Source organism: Osmerus eperlanus, chromosome 7, assembly GCF_963692335.1.
Source record: "Osmerus eperlanus chromosome 7, fOsmEpe2.1, whole genome shotgun sequence".
Lineage (NCBI taxonomy): Eukaryota > Metazoa > Chordata > Actinopteri > Osmeriformes > Osmeridae > Osmerus > Osmerus eperlanus.
Window position 1 is genome coordinate 15,470,496 of NC_085024.1, and position 19,331 is coordinate 15,489,826.

Sequence of the window (19,331 nt, forward strand, 5' to 3'; positions counted from 1 at the left end):
AAATTGACTTCAAACAACATCATACACAACTTGCCAAACTGACCATTCAGATTTCTTGTCAGGAATGTCTTTTTCCCCCTGTACTATAAATGTTACTTAAATGGCGTCTGATAGCTGTGTACACTGAGGAACTAGACTAGCTGTGCAGTCTTACCTAAGAAACCTGGTGAGATATTGGCGACTACAGGCTGACCAGGAGAAGATGCCGTTGTGGCCAGCCAGCGTGGGAGACATGATGTTGCCTTCGGACTTCTTGCACATGTTGCCTTCCCCGTCGTGGACCATGCCGAAACTGTGGACCGAAAGAGATGCAAGGGAAGCAACAGGTCCTATCTGATCCTATAGGAAGAGCAGATGGCGACCTGCGGTCGTTCACAAGCCAACACATCCTCTCTGTAGTATCATCTGTAAGATGTATCAATCAGAATGTGTTAATTGCTCAAAATAATGATGACTGATCTCCTGACGACCATTCTTCTACTCCTCTGTAGGCCAGTTGGGTGACCCAACCTCTCTTTCTGCATGAGATGTCTCTATAATGGATGTGTAAAGCCTCGACACAGACCCTGTAAGGCTGTGAGGTCTCAGTTTGTAACAGGTGTTCAGACAGAGAGCAGCGTGTGTGTGTGCGTGCGTGCGTGTCAGCCTTACTTGTGTCCAGACTCGTGTGCGATAGTGAACGCTACTCCCAGGCCCGTGTCCTCGTTAATGGTGCAACTGCGGTACTTGCTGCACATCCCACTGATGGGAGCGAAGCCTGCACAGAAGGAGGAGGAGGAGGAGAGTAATGAATGTGTGGTCCTCCTAAACTGCACAGACTGATTTGTAGGATCAGGTCTCCATTTTTCCCATATTTTGTGCCAACTGTACACATTACGAGTTCACATTAAATCAGCACGCCATTTGAACTGTGATTCTTATCATGCCCTCTCTTATATGAACACAGCATATATCTCTCTGCTATGATACAAAAGTCAAACTACATTCCTGATCAAACTGTTCTGCATCGTACGACAAAGGAGTGGAAGGCTGGAGTTTCTGGGTCTGGATTGTTCTAAGAGCAGTGAAACACTGTTAGTTCTGAGTGAATTCTGCTCTACGTTGTCTCTCCATGGCTCTAAGCAGATACGACAGCTAACAGTTGCATGTTAGCTTTGGAATGCATGAAGGGAAATCAAACAAACCCTTGGTCATCCCTAAAAACCTGTTAGCATATGAGAGCATGGGAACTATGAAATATGGATGGGAAAAGAGAGAGTGAAAAAGAGTTGCAAGGCACAGACACAAAGGATTTCTTTTACGGGGGTTTTTCCCAGTAAGAATGTAATCTCATGTTGTTCACTGACTTGTTTCAGACAAAGGAGTCAATCTCAATGGATGAGCGATACCTGAGCTTTCTATACATACTTGAACAGTACACACCTTCACACAAGTAATAACATAAAACACTGATTAAGGACTTATTCCGAATAAACACGAATGAGATGTTATAGATTCATTTAGAGGCGTAAATATCGGAATACAAATCGGTTTCTCACAGCATGTTTCATATCTTTGTGAGTCTCTGTATTCCTTAAAACCAGCCTATATTGGCTTTACTCCACACCCCTCCCGGCTCTCTCACCTCTGATCTACAACACACCATTCCTCGTTTCCTCCTTCCGTCTGTTGCTACAGGAACATAAATTACGAAATAAATAAATATTTTGTGCTGCCGGATGGAGCTGCCGATGCGGGGTGAAATCTCCATTATCTGGCGGGCCTTCCACATCAGAGGCCTGGCCCAGGAGCCCGGGGCCAGCTCTGAGGTGTTAGCAGCTCACAGGTTGGCCCGCACGTTTGTCTTCCCAGGAGCCTTTGAACTGGGCTCCGACACTAAAGAGTGTAGCTAACACAAGCTAGTAGTCAGCCAGCACTTTGAAGTCGGAGGTTGGACTTGGGTTGAGCTTGTGTATGTCTTTGGTGAGTTGGTGTGTGTGAGAGTGTGTGTGTGTGTGTGTGTGTGGGGGGGGGGGGGACAGTACATAAGAGCTTTTCTTCTCACAGGAAACCCCAGAAGTCTTTCTCCTGGTGATTACCTTCAGTGAGCCACTGTTACAGCTCATTAGTGGATAGGAAGGCAGCAGGCTGGTGTAGGAAGGGTGTGTAAGGCTCTTCTAGACAGTGAGAGCTACATTCGAGAGAGACAAGGAGAGAGAGACAAGGAGAGAGAGACAAGGAGAGAGAGACAAGGAGAGAGAGAAAGAGAGCTACGTTTGAGAGAGCGACCTACCCAGTGTGTCACACGGTTCGTTCTTCCAGGAGCATATATCCAATCCTGTGAGGAGGATGGCGTGGTCATGACGGCGGCCCTGTCTGCTTCCCAGGCTGGCCTGCCACTGGCAGAAGCTGTTCAGGGTGTGGTCAGCGTGGTGGTTAATCACCAGCCCATCCTGAGGGAGAGGGACAAACACATCAAAGTGTGTGTGTGTGTGTATGTATATGAATGTATGGTAGTGTGTGTCAAAGTGGCAGTTGGTGTCCATAAAAAAGCATAAAAAGTTCAGATGAAAAGCCCAAGTGACATTCCACTCCATACTGTCAGATGAAGAGGGGGAGAGAGGCACTAAAACGAATTCCCCCTCTTTAGAAGCTCCTCAATGGCCCGACGACAACTGAGCAAAAAGCCAGGTCAAATTGGTCTAAAGTGCCTCTTTACTGGGAGCATATAGTAAATTGGAGAAGTAAGGACATTTTTGACATTCCTGAACCCAATGACCTCTTGGAGAAAATTGAAGTTCGTCAACATTAGGCACAGGTGGATGACAAAGATGGCCTTTCTCTCCGGCTCCTCAACTCCCTCGCCCACAACTCGGCGAGAAATTTCCGCAAGAAATTGGCGAGAACCCAAGGAGGGGTACACCCCATAATTAAACTGTCATTGTAAAAGAAAAGAACCAAACTGCTTAAACCTCCAAACTGGTGGAACGTTCCAGAACACCTAGCGATTTGCACCCTGAGGCAGACATAGTCTAGCACATCAGATAAATGTATCTGAAAAAAGCCCAAAGCATTTACTACTAAATGTTAACCTTGAAACTACAGGTCTTCCAGTGCCAAATCGTCACTTCTGGCAACAGGGTGTAATTCAAATGTACATATTTTCCTGGCTTCATAAGACTGGGTGACGTGAGACGTGACTTAAGATGTTGGTTCTGTGTCCGTGATGGTTACAGATGAACAACCTGAAAAGAAAACACTAACCTGGTTCTCGTCCAACAGAATAAGACCCACGAGGACAATGTTGATATTCCCCCCTATGGTCCCGTCCTTGAAGAGAGTAGAGACCTGAGTGTGTGTGTGTGTGTGTGTGTGGGGGGGACATACATTAATCTGAGGATATAATATATCATCATCATCCTAAATACAGTTACCATTGACAACATCTGTAGTAAATACTGCTGCACAGACATCTTGAATTTAAACACAATCAGACAATCATGCATTTGGAAGGGGTAGTCTTATTTAACAATACTATTGTAAAAGAATATGAGAAAAAGTATTGGGTTCGGAACTAATTAAACATCTTAAAAAGATTACGTATCTGGCACAATGATCAGAGTCTAATAAACAAGAAACAAAGCCACGTTATTTAAAAGAGATAACATCTAAATACCCCAGAGACGCTATGGGAGAACAACGCAGCCTTCACGGCTGGTCTCAATTGAGCCTCTACTCATGCGATGACCTAAACATCAATCAAAGCTCTCGATGCAACTTTGAAACGGGAATCCCGATTCTTCCCTCAGGGATCGTAGAATACCTCAGGTGTCACTTTTACCCAAATGGTATTCCTTCTGGAAACCTCCGCTCCCTACTCATGTTAGCTTGTTCCCTCTGCTGACACGCGGATGGGGAGGGAGATAGCGATGATACGTCGCCTATGTCAGCAACCTAACAGGACTCCCTTATATCCTTATTGGAGAGAGGTGTGTGTTGTTGTGAGTGTGTGTGTGTGTGTCTGGGGTAGGGTGGGGGGGGGGACCCAGGGGAAGTGGCAGAACTGTGGTTGTTCAGTGTAACTTCATACTGTCAAGATTGCCCCTCTTTAGTAGGTGGTGAACTATTCTGACCCGGGTTTTACAGGGAACACTGTTTTGAAAAGAGCGCTGGGATTATCTTTGGATTTGTCAGTCAGTCGTTAAGTAGCAGGACGGCATGACGAGATGTGCTCAGATCAGCTGAGCGACAGCATGCTGTCCAATGACCTCATGTCTGGATCAGTTACATTCTCGCCACACTCTTCAAAACAACACCAGGAGTCGATATCTCCTTGGTCATATAAACCCTGGCGTAGATCAAGACCAGACTAAATCTGGGACGTATCTTTTTCCTATGCAGTCGATAGAATCCAGTATAATTCAATACATTGAATGTTATGTCTAGACTCCTAAATTAACGATGTGCATGACCCCATTTAAATACCAACCACCACTTCCATTACATAACATGCATTCATAAATGTACCAGATGCTTTGGTCCAAAGCAACGGACAAGTGCATGAAGCCAGTACAGATAATCAAGGAACAGCCGTGCAGTTCTAACAGTGTTAGCGTGGTTACCGGCTAAGGAACAATGTTTGCCCCGAATCACGGTTCTATCCACTCACCATGTTGAGCACGGTCAGGACATAAGTGGTTATGTTCTCATGACCGTGGCTGTCCATCATCTTCTTGTCGACCACGACCAAGGTCTCAACGTTGAGTTTGTGGTTGGTGTGGGTCTTGGAAAAGAGAGCTCGTTTGTTCCTGGGAATGTCTTTGAACTCATCAGGTAATATGTAGACGTCTTCCTTTGGAGGCTTGGGCATGTCTGTGGAAAAAGGAGAGAAAAGAGAAGAGATTAGAGACAGATTATAAAGGATTACAGCAACCGTAACACTTAACAGTATCATAGTTTTCACACATTTCATAAAGGATTAATAAACTTTGGGTGACTGGTTGTTGGATTGTCATTTAGGGTGTCTTTTGACGAGTTCTGTAATAGTCATTGCCTTTATAAACCAATGAAAGCATTTTAAATTGAGGTGACAGGTAAGAAGTGTTACCAAAACATTTTTGTCGGATTAAGAAATCATGAGAGGAATTTGAGCTGTGAACTCCCATCTTTAATTCTCCACAGGAATGTTAGTCATCTCTGTAGCATAACCTTCCATATTCACTTACACATCAGGTCACAAGGTCAAAACACACATCAGTGGGGTGAAAACCCAATGTTGCCTTTGACATGTATCCTTACCTAATCCCCGCTGACCTCTCAAATTATTATTAATCTTTCTGTCCTGTGAGTGTTTTGCTTTTTAAGACCTCAGATGGAAAGTTTGTTTGTCTAACCAGAAAACAGGTGAGGGTCAAACGGCCTTTTGCTCAAACGTGGCACAGGTGGTGCGCTGATGTCATTCCCGGAGTGTAAACATGACGCTGTTTTCTTGAGGACAGCTGTGACCTGGGCGTGCACGACCCCCTGGTCCTGTCGAAACCCCACGCTGTGAGGTCACAGTCTAATGAGCTTATCCCGGCCAGGCGTTGCATGACTGTGCTGTGAGACGGTCACCCAGCACACGGTCATTAATGTGTACGCTATGATACTCGTGGACGTGTTGTGTTTCACGCTTCAACATGTTAAGCTTGGTCAGGCCCTGAGAGAGAGAGAGAGAAGGTCCGGGGTCTCTCAGGAATGCACAACAGTAAATTAGTGGACGATTTAATAAAGAGAGGGTGGGTAGGGGGGGGGGGGGCAGAACTAGTGCTTACTGCAATAGCTGTCATACAGCCAAATCCTTCAGTGTGATGGATTCATCTAATGAAACCATTCGATCTGGCCCTCAGGAAGCAACCGTGACTCGAATCAAACACCCTTCATTTACTTTTAAATACCTACAAGTAATTGATACATGTAATTAGCCCGGGACTGGCACGTAACGTTTGCTGCAAATGCAACTTATTCTATTACTTTTTATTGATTTAAAAGTTCAAGCAACACAGCCACACTACTCAACAACAGTACATGCTTTTCGTATCAAAGATACAGATCAAGTAGGACTGGGATGTTGGTCCTGCCCATACAAGGAGACAGAATGCCCTTACATACATTTCTTCCGCCTCCCGCAGAAGTGCTGCCGCTGCCTCGTCCCATGGTTGTAGTCGCCGTGGTGACCGTCGCTGTGGTGACCGGGGTCATGGTGACGGTCGCGTTGGTGAGCCCCTTGGTCCGCGCCGGCGTGCCCCCCCGGCGGGGCATCTGGCGGTCTCTCGGCGTCCCGTGGGGGCGTGTGCAGGTCTGCTGATCTCCTGTAGAGGATGTGAGGTAGATGGCTGGGGGGGGCGCTGAAGTTCTCCCGCAGGGCCAGGCTGGAGGACAGGGGTCTCAGGAAGTACTCCGCATCCTGCGTTCGGATCAAACCTGACTAGAGGCAAGAACGGGTGCTCATCACCGTTGCAGTTTCAGCATGCTGTGTTTTCATGAAATATGGATGAATGGAGCTAGGGATGCTGTGGCTGGAACCTCCCATTCGCCAACTCAAAGCAAAAGTCCCCAAAAGTTCATGACTTGCTCTCTGCTACACTTTTAGTGCCACGTCGGCCTTGACAGTCATCGGGCCACACACAGTGGAAACATAACGAGGCCTGGCAGTGGTAGAGGTCCATATATTTAACTGAGTAAGGCCCTTTCTCCACAGTGACTGATGTGTGAAGTCCTTTATCATTTATTTTCCACGGCTCCGAGCGGCAACATGATAGTGTGGCTGCCTGTATGTACAAGTGTGTGTGAGTATTGGAGTGGAGAAGAGAGACAAATAGAGAGGGAGAGAGAGAGAAATGAGAGAGATAGGAAGAGAAAGAGAAATAGATGGAGAAACTGGACTATACTGAAGATAATAAAACGTCATAGGTCTTCACAGCCAAGCTACACCAGTCCTGTATATGACCTTAGCAAGGGAGGTATGGGTGGAGGTGTTTACAGGTGATTCAGCATAAGGTAATTAGTACTTCCTGTTTTAACTTGTGTCAACTAGCCAATAAACATTTAGAATGTTTTGGTGTGTCAACAAACTTTACATTGCATGTGTGACGGAAGTGTTTTGGAACCCTGTTTGCATAACGAGTCACAGCTTTGTAAGTTCAATGTTGTTCTTGCAATGGGACCATATTGAGGGCCTCTTGGTCTAATGGTAGATCTCAAGGTGGCACATACTGGTGTGGCAGAACCACAGGTCACCTATTTAACAAAGCTAAAACTCAATTAGCTGCATTTTTATAGCATGGAAAATGAACTATAAAATTTAAAGTCTACAGACATCTATCAATAGAACATCAAAGTGAGGCTTCTGGTTTTAACTGGCTGAGAAAATAGCTTGATCCCTTTGTGGCATCTTAAGAGTATCAAGGGTGTTCCTGTGAAGGAATTAGCCGGCTTATGACACTGGATACAATCATAAACAGTTATATAAAGTCACACAACTGGCTGGTGAAGAGCAATGAGAAAAAAAAACACTTTTCTCTGTGATGAAATTGCTTGTACACTGTCCAGAAAATAGATGTCCATGACTAGTGTGGAAGAAATTGGGATTTCCTGTTTGCTTACATTATTCACTCAATAGAACTAGTCATTGGATACTAGTTAGTATGTTCTCATGTGAGCTTGCTATTAATAAGAGTAGATTGTGTCTATGTGTCAGGGTTAATAGATGTTTGGAGTCAGGAGAAAGAACTGGGTAAACGTCCCTTGTCATGACTACAAGGAGAGCGCCAACTATGATCTCTCTAGTCTGAGAGTGGTCATGGGTTGGGAGCTGTGAATCTCTTTCTCTGAGACTGTTGTAACGTCATTACTGCCTGACTGTCACCATCTATGTTTACATTCTTGTGCCCTATAAAAGATGGTCCTCCGGCCTTCAGAGCTGAGTGAGAGCTGATTGAGACCTAAGCCTGGTGTTGTGTTGTCATTTATTGTCAGAGGTCTGGTTCTCTCCCAATCTGCAGATTGATGATACTTATTAAAATCCAGAACTCAACTGAACTAAGTCACTCCGTTTATGAAGAGACGGACAAAACACTTTCTTCATCACTAGCCCTCCATATGTATGGAATGGGCATCCCTTCTAACTCTGTAATAAAGAGGTCTATTACTGTCTCTGGAGACTGGGTTGAGTACTCAACAACACTATGCAGACACCGCTGATGATAGCTGACTAAGCTGCCAGCAAAACGCTCTAATCCTTAGACCAGCAGCCAGGTTGCTTGGCTTTTGGTGACACCCTATGTGTTTCCAGTTATTCTCTTAGCAGTCTCTTACACGCTGGAGCAATCATTGTAATACATCTGGTCCGAAACTGGGCGAGGTGAGACTCCGGATCTGGAGGGAGGACATGTCGCTTGAATCAAGCGTCCCCCCTAGAGGAAAGCATTTTGACATGCACTATGACACTTGATGGAAGTGTTGGATTTGCACCTCCACCCCTAAACATATGGGCCTTCAAGGAGACTACAACATTTCCAATGCGTATATTGATTTTACAAGTAGCCATATTTGTAAAAAGAATTGTTGCCGTGGCACAAACTCAGAGATCCAGGCTATTTGTTAAGCAGACTGTAAGCACAATGCGGAAAATTTAATTTTCCCAAAGGAGACATTAAAGTCCCAATCATTCTCCAGTCTGTTTGAGAGCAGATCAGAAACCAGGCACGCTGGCATGGCCGGGGCTTGCGACACAGTCAGATGGAGACCACATGTCACCCTGCACACCACGATCCTGTTTCCTTATGTCTCCACTGCTGTCATTTCCCTCCAGCACCATATCTCTCCCTCCGAAACAAGAATCCATGGAAACGGCTGCTTTGCCACTGCTGAGAATTGAGGACTGGGACTGTACATGTAAACAACTTGGGTAAAGGGGCTCACTTGAAACCCTGCCTAGATACTAAGCACATGTATTGCCTCCAGAACATGCGGCTCTGGTCATACTGTAACTTAGTTAGTTTCAACTTTGTGTTGGATGCATACTACAGTAGTACACCCAGCACCACATGTTACATTACCAAGCTATATCCACATTAAGATCATGATACTGTAGGATTCTTTCTTTGAAAGTCTGCACTTCAATGTTCTTGAAGTGCAAAACCGTTTTCATTAAACAAAGCCATGTTCCTAAGTTACCCAATTCAGAAGTATACATGTCCTTAAAATGCATGCACACAACTATTGCCTGTGCACAACAATCATTCGCCCGTATCCCTTCACCACGTGTACGTAGCTCTAAATTAAGAGATTAGGTCACACTCCCGTTCTCCTAAATAGCCAATGTCATCAGATTACACGCCAGGCCCTACGAGGTGCAAATAGCAGTCGTAAAAAGCTAGTAGGCAGGGTGAAACAGTACCTGGGAGGGGGATGAACAGCTGGACACCCTGGAGGAAGACAGATCCAGACATGTACTGTAGGAAGGGGAAGGCAAGGTGTACAAGTGGATGTCAGCAAACAAGCGTACGCGAGCCTGGAGCTCGGGACTACCTCACAAAGATGCACCTTCCTGGCAGGTTGGCTTCGCAATAGACTCCTCTTTGAAGCCCTAACTACACACTGTATTTGACCATATTGAAATGAAATGGTTTGTCTTCATGTGAATCCTGTGAGACGTATTCATTATCACTGGTAAAGCCCTGGTTACAACGTCACAACAACAACACTATGCATGTCGGGCTGTGTTCATTGGCAGAAGGTTCTGTATAGTAGGAAACCAAAGGGGACCACACTCAATGTCTCTAAAATGTTCTTTGCATCTACAGAGCGTGTCACATCACATATTCCTGGAAATCCCAGGAAGGTGAGGAAGAAGGAGGAGCAGAGGTGGGGGTGGATCAGGTTCTGATATAAACCCTGGAGCAAACACTACTTTTACAAAAGGAAAAACACAACCAACAAGTGATTTGTGGTTGGGGGGGAAACACTTATGTATGTTCCTTCTGTTCAAATAAAAAGTGCTTTAGAAGTCTGTGTAAGATGAGATCTGACACACATGCCTTGGTGAAGATGGAGCAGCTTCCTTTAGATCCTGACACACCAGAGAAAAAGACCGACTGAATGAGCATGGTGTCTAACAACTGTTCTAAGATTACTGCCAACCAGTTGGAGATTGAAAAACTCGAGATCTGAAGCATCTACTAGGAATCTACAAAATAAAGAAGTAGAGAGGTTCTCCACTTTCTTATTTACTTATCTCAGGACTACCTCAGATAAGATACATCAACAAGCTAATCTAAGGTTGTTACTTCCTCTGGAAGCCCCCTGAACAGTCAGATTAATGCTTAATCTTAAAGTCATGGGGTTCACTTCATTCATAAGTCAAATAGTTATTACCAGTAGTGCCTGGTGTATCATGAATTGTGTCATGGCTGAGCTCCAACAACCACCTACCTTGAGACTCCACTCACATCAAACCTGGCAATCCAACCTGGCAACCCCTCTTTAACAGCATACTAAAGCGTATTACTGCACAAGCTGTACGTCTAACACACAGAGGGACCTGCTTTACGGCCTTCATTTGCCATGTCCTTGTGTCTGTTCCGTTTCAAACTCCCTGGCAGATGAACAGTCCCTGCACCACGCTCTACTCGTAACTTTTTAACGGCAAACTCCCTACTGTCATCAAAGCAATGTTAACCACTCGAACTCAGCACTGCCAATAGCCCACTATTCAAAGAGAATTTATACATAGGTTTTAAGACATGAGTCTCCTCCCTGTAGTCATGTTTTACCCTCTCACAAGTCACAAAGTGAACAATGACTTTCTCCCTGGCGTCCATCCCAACAACCTTAAACTGGGACAACCGAACTGTCATGTTTCCAGAAAACCAAAGCCGGGCCCAAATGCAATTTGATGACATTACATTACTTTCAGACATTGCAACTCACCTACGTCATTTAAGAAACAGCCATTGCAATCAGTTGTACAATCTGTTTGATGAATGTACAGTACAGAAATGAAGTGCCCAGGAGGCACATCATCAATATAGAGTAAAAAAACCTACACCGAACCCCACCAACAAACCTTGGTCTATGTTTGATGCAGTAAACAATAAAAGAGATCTAAAAACTACCCTAAAACAAACAGATGAACACACCCACGTGAATCAAGGTAATACAATTCCATACAGAACAAGACATATATCACCAAGTGAATGTTTATAGACGTTTTAGTTCAAAACCCTCTGCTACCATACCGGATGTTCCGGGAAACTGCCACATAACGTGTTTCATCCCAGACCTGCCTAACAGAGATCAATTCCTGATATCGATCCAACCCTATCAGGTCAATATTTGCCTGCCCCTTGTCAAACAGTACCCAGGTGGAAGACCAAGGTCTCCCTTCACTTATCACGTTCAGCCAGACAAAAATTTTGATAGCGTATTCTTTTCTAGACAGATAGGCCATCTCAACATGAGGGCCAACACACAAATGTCTACCTGCTAACCAGGAAGATCAACATCCCGGAGAGATCGAGACAAGCCACGTCAACATGCACCACAAAATCTATTTTATTGAGTTATTTCAAGCTGGAGGACAAAGAGAAAGCAGCGAGTGTGTCAAACTATTTTGGGACATTCCTTTTGGTCAAAATCGGTGACAATGCCACAAGGCAGACAGACAGAAAGACAGAGACAGACAGAGACAGACTAACGGACAGATCCTGCCATGTTCTGTTCAAGGCGTTTCTCTCAGGGGGTTTATCCTCCTGGCTGCTGGGTATGTTTGAGGTAGGAGCAGTCACACTCAGACCTAAGTGTGCTTTAGGTCATGCTTGCAAAGCATTTTCTCAAGAAGCCTTTGGAGTGTCAGTCTCCTAGTCGCAGGCTTTAACCCTTCAGCTAAACACTGCGATTCATCCAGTGCTTGCACCTGGTCCTCACCAATAAGGAAAGGGCTAGAAGGAAAACGATTTTATGCAGGATTACTACAGCCCTGGCGACTGGCCAACACGCCCGCCTTCCTTCCTCTCCGCTTAGCCTGACCTCTTTATTGACGTATGAAACACACGCTCCAGGCCCGTCGGTTCACTCACCATTCCCGCGCATGTGGAGAGGGCCACGGACGAGTTCACCTCCGACCTCAGTGACCCCTGGTAAAAGCAAAGGTCGTCCGGCTGATACGCCCGCAGGCTTTTGGTGCCATTCCTCCCCAGGACCTGGACGGTGAAGCCAGGTGCGAGGAGAGTCCGGGAGGCCTCCTGCAGCTCTAGGTGGAAGTCCTGACCCAGGCCCCGGAGCTTGAAGTGGACCACCTCCCAGAGGCTGTCACCCCCAGTCAGTGAGCGTCTCCGGCGCTGGTGGTGGGCCACCTGGTGGGAAACGTACTGGCCCTGGTGGTCCACCTCATATGGAGCCACAATCTCATACTCTGTTGAGGAGATCCACCAGAACATTGAGACACATGCCTTCCAGTGCTTAACAACTATCTATGCAAATATATAATGAGACACATTGTACAGTAGTAATTCTAAGTGCTGATAATTAGCAATAAGGTAAGCAGAAAAGTTACAGACTCATCAAGCATAATTACATACAAAAGCAGTAGCAGAGGTCCCAGAGAAGAAAACATGAATGAAACAAAGCAATCCTTTCCAAGGAGAACAAGTCAAAGGGATAAATACAAAGTAATTCATTCAGCATCACCAGCTGTGTTCTATAGGTAAAGGAATGATATTAAACAGAGTTAGAAGCCCACTCTGCGGATGTGGCAGAGCTATCCAGGGTGTGAACAGGAAAAACAGTCCTGTCAAGGAGTGAATCATGTCTGACCTAGGCTTTACAACAGTTCAGGCTGGTTTACTGCAGGTTGTAAAGAGAGAGGGGTGAGAGGTCACAGGGCCAAGATGTCAGACCATTTAAATGTCTGGTGGGGCATTAGGCTTCTTGTGTTCTTCCTCCCTCAGGTGAACCACACACTGGAAACACTGTCTGACTCCTGTCCATTGACTGATTCACTTCAGGGTAATGTTCTAATCTAGATGGAGGTAGTAGGTTTTTTGAAATCCTTAAAGTGCCATCATAAAACACTGTCAGGGAGTTTAAGGAGCCTGGAGACAGGTGATGCTTGTTCTCCTGGTGGGGTGGTGTTGGTTGAACAAGGACAGGGCTTGTAATAGCACAGTGTGGATTCTGTGTAAATTATAAGTGTTATTGTTCTCCATAGTTGGTATGACAGCATGGGAAATTTGTAAAGTGCACATGTAGGTGCCTGGTACAGAGAACTGATATTTGGACCAAACAAATGTAACCTTTATCCGTTTCTTATCAGACCCAGTGTGCTGATGAGGTAAACATTCTCAAAGCTTTTAACTAAGCACAATACAAGCTACTGTATCACTATCCTTCATTTTGAAAAATTGAAGGAAAATTACAAACATTAGATAACAGTCTGATTATGTCCTGATATTGTGAATGAGACAATTACGTGGTTCAGCTTAGCAAAGACCACGGTCGGAAATGCCATGCTGAGTGAATTTGAAGAAGGTAAACAAGCACCTCTCTCTGTCACACTCAGACCGACTTTGGCAAACACCAAATAAGTACCTTTGGAATGAGCCCAGACAGGGGGGACCGCGAAACAGGAAACTGATTATCATAACATTCAAAGTGTCTTGTAAAACTATACACCATGCAGGTTACAAATGTATGCTAAAATGCAGTCCCCAATCCCTATGGTCACTGGACTGGTGCTACACTGAGTAAACACTCACCTGTCACAACTCACGCACGCACACCTCTACAAATACACACTCTTTCTCTCTGTCTCTGTCTCTCACACACACAGACACACACAGACACACACACAGACACACACAGACACACACAAAGGCCTAATTGACCTTAATGCTGCTGAAGCCATGCCTTAACCGTACCCTGTAAACAGGTTAGACATGAGCTGATAGATGAGACTCCTGTAGGGTTTAGTTTGGAGAAACGCCTGAGCCAATTTCTGTCTGGAACTGTAGTCATCAAATTACATTTAATAACGTTTAATTTGTATAGTCTTGGCATTTGCAAGCAATGCCTCGAATGCCTGTAGATGTCACCACTAAGATCCCACTTAATTAATCAATCAGTAAATTCAGGGTTTTCAGGTCAGCAAAAACATTTTCATTCAATGAAAGGCAAGCAAAACAACAACAGTATGATACAGATAAGAGACAGGGAACATTCAGGTCTGTCAGGTCATGTGCATCAATGTAGGGCAAAGACACACATACGTGTTCACTTTCTGTGCACTATGAGATACTACAAGAACAGAACCCTAAATGCACTTTAATAGACTGGGTGTCAAACGGTACTACATCCTCTAGCGGAGAAAAGCAGTACAGCCAATTAACAAACAAAAAGCTCTGACACAACTTTGGTTATTAAGTGAATGCAGCCATAGATGGAAATTGTGCGTGCAGTGGTTTTCGAAACAATAAAGGAAAAAACGAACAAGAATGAGGTAGACCCTATTAACATGGTCTAAACAACAATGAATACATTGGTTTATACCTGTATTCTGTGGCAATTTTAGGGAGTGCAGTAAAGTGGATGCTCCTCTTGTCTTCCCATTGTCATTATGTGCAGATTCTCTAAAACTCAGCTGGAGGCTCTATAAAACACACATAGACGTCATTAACACATGAGTAGTGAATGGTCATACATTTCAGATAGATAATGAGCCCCAATATTACATACCTCATTAACTAGCAAAATGAAAAAAAGCTGGAAAAAGTTAAACGATATTGTCCCGCATCTCCACTTTGTATAAAGCCACTGAGAAGCCATGTCTCCGACAAAACTTTTGCACAATATCTTGTCCAAATCAGTCGCAATGGTCCTGTGGGCTTGCCACGGTAATTCAACTAAACTTCAGTGAATGCAAACTTGGCAGGGATGAATGAAATGTCGAGGCGGTGGGGGAGTTCCAGGTACGTCGTTTAGTCTCTCTCTCTATCTCTCTCTCTCTCTCTCTCGCAATAATGGTCTTCCTTCAAACCTGGCATCACTGAAGCGGGCAGTCCTGCAACATCGCAATCCTGTCATCTCAGGGTGGTGAGTGGATATCCTATTATTTCACGAGACATTTCAGTTTTAAGGTTCCCCCCCCCAACCTACTCCTCGACCCCTGCGGCTGATTGACGCGCTCATACGGATTTAACTCGGTTGACTGAGGCTCGTGCGTTCATCACGTGATCCATGTGTTTCAGTAGAAATAAAAATGTAATTCCTGATATTAGTCTAGTAACTGCGAAAGACCGCTGCAAGTCACTGTGGAAGGACACTGTCGAAAGACAGCGCGTGTGGTCACGTACATGGCAGGACCCCATCGAGCAGCGACCCGACCAATAAGATTCAACACCTGTGCTGAGACACTGGGTGGGGAAAGAGGTGTATTTGACCCGGTTAGACTATGGTCAAATTGAATACATTACAATTCTTGAATTCTCATTTCTCATATGTTTTAATATGCAGGAACTCTATTGGTTTAAAGCTAGCCAAAACTTGCTTGTTGCAATTCGACTGAACAGGAAAGCAGGGAGTAAAGGGATTGCTGATACAGCCAAGTCTAGAGTAAGTCAAAATGACCAGACTGTCCCCATCTAGTGTCCACATCTAGTGGTTCAAAATGTTTTCAACCACCATTTACTGTACATTTATTCAAAACGGCAATTTGCGTCACCAGGAGTGCCCACAGGTGATAGTTTTCGTAAAATTGCACTAGGATGACAAAGCATCTTGATGAATTTGGTTACCCTCCATCTTTTAGAGCTACACACTGCTTCATTGGAAAAATAATAAAAAAAAAGGTTATACTGTAAAGTGAACTGAGTCAGACATAAAGATACAACTTCCAGATTCCTCGTCTTGCTTGCCAATCCTGGATTTACCCATTGATAAATTGTGCTATAAAGAGAATTCCTTCACCCATCTGTTCTAAATCATGGAGAATCTTTACAGTGTCAGCTGTTAAGCTGATATTCCCCTGCTTCCCAGCACCAGTCTGTCTGACTGTCAGACAACAGACCAGCATTGCCTGCATATACAATTTGAATTGTAATTCAATACATTGCAAAATAGGAACATTTCAGTCATCCACATGTACCAAGAACACATGTAGGCAATGGTGGAATCTCCTGAGATCTTTGTCTAATTCTCTACAAAATAATGTCAAACAATGCAGATATTCTCTCTTTTAAGTTGTTTAATGAACCACAACCACATTTAAGCCAATAGTGTGATAATCTCCCCCTGACAGTTTGCCAATGGTACAAACCAACTCCCCTCCTGAATGGAGCAGTCCATACACAAGATAGAGTGAGTTCACCTTTGACCCCCTGAGCTCCTGTCTGTCTCTGTCTCTTAATGGGTTTGTAGACTGGTTGAGTTAAGTGCAGTAAAGCCTTCTAAAACACACACACACTCTTGCTCTGCATCCATCACCAACCACAAGTAGCTCAAGCTTATTCAGAATCTCAGAATTATTCAGAATCACTCTGCCCGGCGATTCTGATTCTCAGTATCCCAGATCCTAGATCTTGAATGATCCAGGTCTTGTGAGGGCTGTTCACTGAGTGGTCTGGTTTAATTAGCAGTCTGAGAATGTCAGGTGGGGCAGAGTCCTCCATGGCAGCGGGCCAGAAGAGCCACGCTGACCGATCGCAGCTGTAACATTCCACCCCTCAGGATCGCACGTAGGGGGGGCTGACGAGAGCTGACAAGGGGAGCGAGACTGGAGCACTGTGGCAGGGGTGAGGCGGGGGTAGGGTGAGGATGGGGGTGGTGGGGGGGGGGGGGCGAGGGGGGGCGAGGGGGGGCGAGGGGTGCAGGGGAGGTTAGAGGTGGGTTGGAGGTGAGGTGGGATGGGGGTGATCTAGAGAAGGGAGAGGTGGGAGAGCAAAGGACAGAGGTGGTGAAAGAGTTATTTTGTGAAATGTCAGGGGAGGGGGTGGGTGTGGATGTGTGTGTGTGTGTGTGTGAGTGTGTGTGTGTAAGAGAGTGTGTGGGGGCGGGGAGTCACTGCTTGACACACTTTGCATTAGGAAGGTAAACACAGAAGCAGGGTACCAAAGTGGTCGACCCAACATTTTTGTTTGTCGGTCAAAGACCTTACCTAACCCCTCTCCATCCCAGTGAGCCATGCTCCCACTGTTCTCACGCAGGGTTTGGTTCTGGGTTCTGGAGACCACTCGGTGTTTTTTCCACATGGGAGAATACTGGACCACTCCCAGCTGGTCTGGAAGCCCAACAGTGGATGGAATCATCTGATTCATTGTGCTAATCAAGATTGTTATTTATAATATTTCTAGTAATGGCATCTGTAATAGTTCCAAATAGCTCTAGATTGCTTCCTGCAACAACGTGTTGGCACCAAAACCACTGATTGCACACCAGGCAGTAGAAGTCCAACACCAACCTGGTGGTTTATGTCACTCTTTCCAACTGTCAGTTGTGGTGAGCTACAGTTGAGAACAGTTCTAAAACTTCAGTGAAAAAAGACAACCATAGAGGAGACTTGGAATTGCAATATTGCACATTTGTGCGACACAAATTGCACATTTGTGTCATTTTTCATGGCAAACTATCGAAATGAATCGTTTCAGCAAACACTGTGTGTCAGAGGAAATTAGACCAACATGGTAATATCTCTTCTTTAAATGGACACCCTGCAAGAGAGAAACCCCCCAGTTCTCTGCGGAGGAATGAGACTCAGGCAGTCCAAACATTCTGCATGGACAATGTGTTCTTTAAACACTCCTTGTTGACCATACAGTTTTGAACCCATAGATAAAGATTGTACAGGGTTCAGCTGTGCAAGCTTCTCTAGTGAACCCACACTGAATGTAGGCCGTGGAATTGCACTAATTATTTGATGTCAGGTCTCTGTGATCGCTGGGGCAGAAAGAGCGTTTATGGGAGATGAAACCCAGAAGGAGTAAAGATGATGTGGCCAGTCTTATGACACTCGGCAGGGGTGAAACTCTGTTAGAAGTTCATCACCTTCGTGTTGTGTATACACAGTTGTTAGAATAACTCCCTTCATCTCTCCAGAGAAAACCCAGTTATCTTTTATCAGTTTACTTTCGGAGGGGTGGCGGGGGGGACGGGGGGGGAGATGTGAGCCTCGATGTCTACTGTACACAGTACCCATGCACCTGCCACCAGACCTTGCAAACGTACTCTCTTAGCGGTCCCCGCTTATCACTCGTGTTAGTCAGCTCCTACAGGAAACGGCTGCATTTACTGAGAAAAAAAGAAGTGTGCCCCAAGAGCTGGCTCGTTGAGGACAACAAAGAAAGCAAGGTGTTCATTGTGTGAACTAATTCATCCATTTATTACATTTAGTCATTTAGCAGACACTCTTATCCAGAGCGATTTACAGTAAGTACAGGGACATTCTCCCCGAGGCAAGTAGGGTGAAGTGCCTTGCCCAAGGACACAACGTCATTTTGCACGGCCGGGAATCGAACCAACAACCTTCTGATTAATAGCCCGACTCCCTAACCGCTCAGCCATCTGACTCTCCATTTATTAATTCATTCATGAATTCCCTACTTTATTTGTCTTTAATAGCATACTGTACGTCATGCTAAAAGTGTGCTTATTGTAAATGACTAAGCGTGGAAATCCAGATCCTTAAAATAGGAGCGCTGTTGAGTCTGTGATGAATCAAGGCTTACACTGCAGAAGCAGTGGCCTCCAGTCTAAACATCCAGTCTCACCTACTGTCCACAACACATAGCACCCATTCACAACTTTCCTTCCACAGGAAAGGGCTTCTCTCTCAACAAGCTCAATTTGCATTTTGCAAATCAATGCAAGCTAAAATGTGTGGGTGCTGAAGTCTGGCCAAGAGTCACTGATCCACACAACCCCCCAGTCAGCCAACCAGCCAGACAGTCAGACAGCTAGCCAATCAGATATCTAGCTCAACCTTCACAGAGAGAACCTTGCAGACCCAGAGTCAGGCACCACAGGGGAAGAAGAGGAGCATTCTTCCTACTTGGCCCGGGCTCAGCTCAGCCTCAGCCTCAGCCCTGCTCTGGGCTTGTCCTCTGGGTGAGAGGAGGCACAGACAGGCCATGGAAACTCACCCAGACCACCCTGGCACAGACAGACAGGCTCTGACCTGGACCCTGCACACAGGACCACCTGGACATGGAGGAGGGCTGTTCACGGCACGGGAGAAGAAGTAGGGATGGTGCAGACTGGATTTGTCCTTCTGGAAATGCTCTTCTTAGGCTCAGTGCAATCATTTGTAGATACACATGCAACCT

General features: G+C 45.3%; 1 protein-coding gene across 1 annotated transcript in view; it reads right to left on the reverse strand.

Moving 5' to 3' along the window:
* Positions 1-15,426, reverse strand: part of LOC134023243 (A disintegrin and metalloproteinase with thrombospondin motifs 16) — a 28,191-nt gene extending 12,765 nt beyond the window's left edge. Inside the window, exons 1-9 of the mRNA XM_062465201.1 lie at positions 14,752-15,426; positions 14,566-14,665; positions 12,099-12,433; positions 6,130-6,445; positions 4,649-4,851; positions 3,244-3,327; positions 2,273-2,432; positions 652-757; positions 155-292 (exon numbers count right to left, since the gene is read on the reverse strand). Coding sequence (XP_062321185.1) covers positions 155-292; positions 652-757; positions 2,273-2,432; positions 3,244-3,327; positions 4,649-4,851; positions 6,130-6,445; positions 12,099-12,433; positions 14,566-14,665; positions 14,752-14,841 — 1,532 coding nt within the window. The 5' untranslated portion in view covers positions 14,842-15,426. The remainder of the gene's footprint in view (positions 1-154; positions 293-651; positions 758-2,272; positions 2,433-3,243; positions 3,328-4,648; positions 4,852-6,129; positions 6,446-12,098; positions 12,434-14,565; positions 14,666-14,751) is intronic.
* Between the last annotated feature and the right edge of the window lie 3,905 nt (positions 15,427-19,331).